The sequence below is a fragment of the Magnolia sinica genome, chromosome 7, assembly GCF_029962835.1.
Source record: "Magnolia sinica isolate HGM2019 chromosome 7, MsV1, whole genome shotgun sequence".
In the NCBI taxonomy this organism is placed as follows: domain Eukaryota; kingdom Viridiplantae; phylum Streptophyta; class Magnoliopsida; order Magnoliales; family Magnoliaceae; genus Magnolia; species Magnolia sinica.
The window spans coordinates 16704966-16706268 of record NC_080579.1 but is presented as its reverse complement, the minus strand read 5'-3'; the positions used below and the strand labels follow the sequence as shown (position 1 = coordinate 16706268).

At 40.8% G+C, this 1303-nt stretch overlaps 1 protein-coding gene across 1 annotated transcript; it reads right to left on the bottom strand.

The window, feature by feature from the left end:
- Nucleotides 1–273: 273 nt before the first annotated feature.
- LOC131250578 (cyclin-SDS-like) lies at nt 274–1091 on the bottom strand. Its single transcript, XM_058250866.1, has 2 exons — nt 557–1091; nt 274–471 (listed from the first exon to the last, which is right to left on the bottom strand). The coding sequence occupies exons 1-2, from the start codon at nt 857–859 to the stop codon at nt 274–276; spliced, it is 501 nt and encodes a 166-aa protein (XP_058106849.1). The 5' UTR covers nt 860–1091.
- Between the last annotated feature and the right edge of the window lie 212 nt (nt 1092–1303).

The window sequence follows — 1303 nt, the reverse complement described above, 5'->3', positions numbered from 1 at the left end:
AGGTGACATTCAACCTAACTGTAGAGAGAGAGAGAGAGAGAGAGAGAGAGAGAGAGAGAGAGAGAGAGAGAGAGAGAGAGAGAGAGAAGAGACAAGGTTTGTACCAAAGATAATTAGTTATCGGTAATTACCCACAGCTACAAACAGGGATGACAAATATAGATGAATTCCTGTACTATTTGTGATGTTCATATAGTCACCATTCTATGTAACGACAACTTCATAGGACTCAGTTGCATATCAGCCAATTTTTTAGGTTCTTACAGAATATTGTTAAGAAAACGTGATTCGAGAGTCTCTCACCTCGATTATGCAGTTCATCATCAGCAGCCGCTGCTGGAGCACAACATCTCCGTACTTTGTTGTCGGGCCGTATTCCTCGGCATAGTCGTGCCGATACTCGTGTCTCCTCTCCCTGTTCCTGAGCTTTTTGTAGCTCTCTTCATGCTCTTCATTTTCGAACCTCAAAAGCTAAAAATTACAATATCAATTTAGACAATATAAATACAAAATAACTAAAAAAATTATGAAATTTTATGGAAATTGAAGATCTGACCATAAATTCGTCAGAGTATTCATCTTCAATTCTATCAGACGCTCCAAATTCCAGACGCGAGCTCGACCTCGACAACCACTTCGTGTATTGTAAAAGAGCGAAAAAACAGACCGACAGAGTGGAATTACGGCCGGATGTTTCTGAATCAACCGACGACTCTCCTAGGATCGACGAAAGCGATGGCTGAGAAAACTCGACATACTCTCCGTCTGAATTTTTACAGCGACTGAACATCTCTGACCATCCGATTGCACGAGTTTTGCAGCTGAATGGAGACTGCTGCTCATTATTTGAGCTAACCATCTCCCTTTTAGGCAACTAATCAGATGACTATGAGTCTGATCGAGCTACATTCTGAGGTCCGGCCATCCATGATCCATGTGGTAGCCACCAAGCTGATAGTCTCGGTTGCCATACACAAGTGCTCTCATTTTTCAGGCCACTAAAAGGATGACCATGACAGGCAATCAACTTGCTTTCTGAGCTCTGGCCATCCACAATCCATGTGGTAGCCCATCAAATTGACAATCTACATTAACACATAAATGCCAGGCAACCTGCAAAAGTAAAAGAACATGAGAAGAAATCACATAATCAATATGTAAGGACTATCTCATTTTAATTACTTTACTCCATGTATGTATGAACTAGAAAATCCAAATAAAGAAGATGTATGTATAAGAAAGGGGTTTTCTAACATCCACCATGCAGGTGAACTACATTAATGTTCATGAGACAACATGCTCA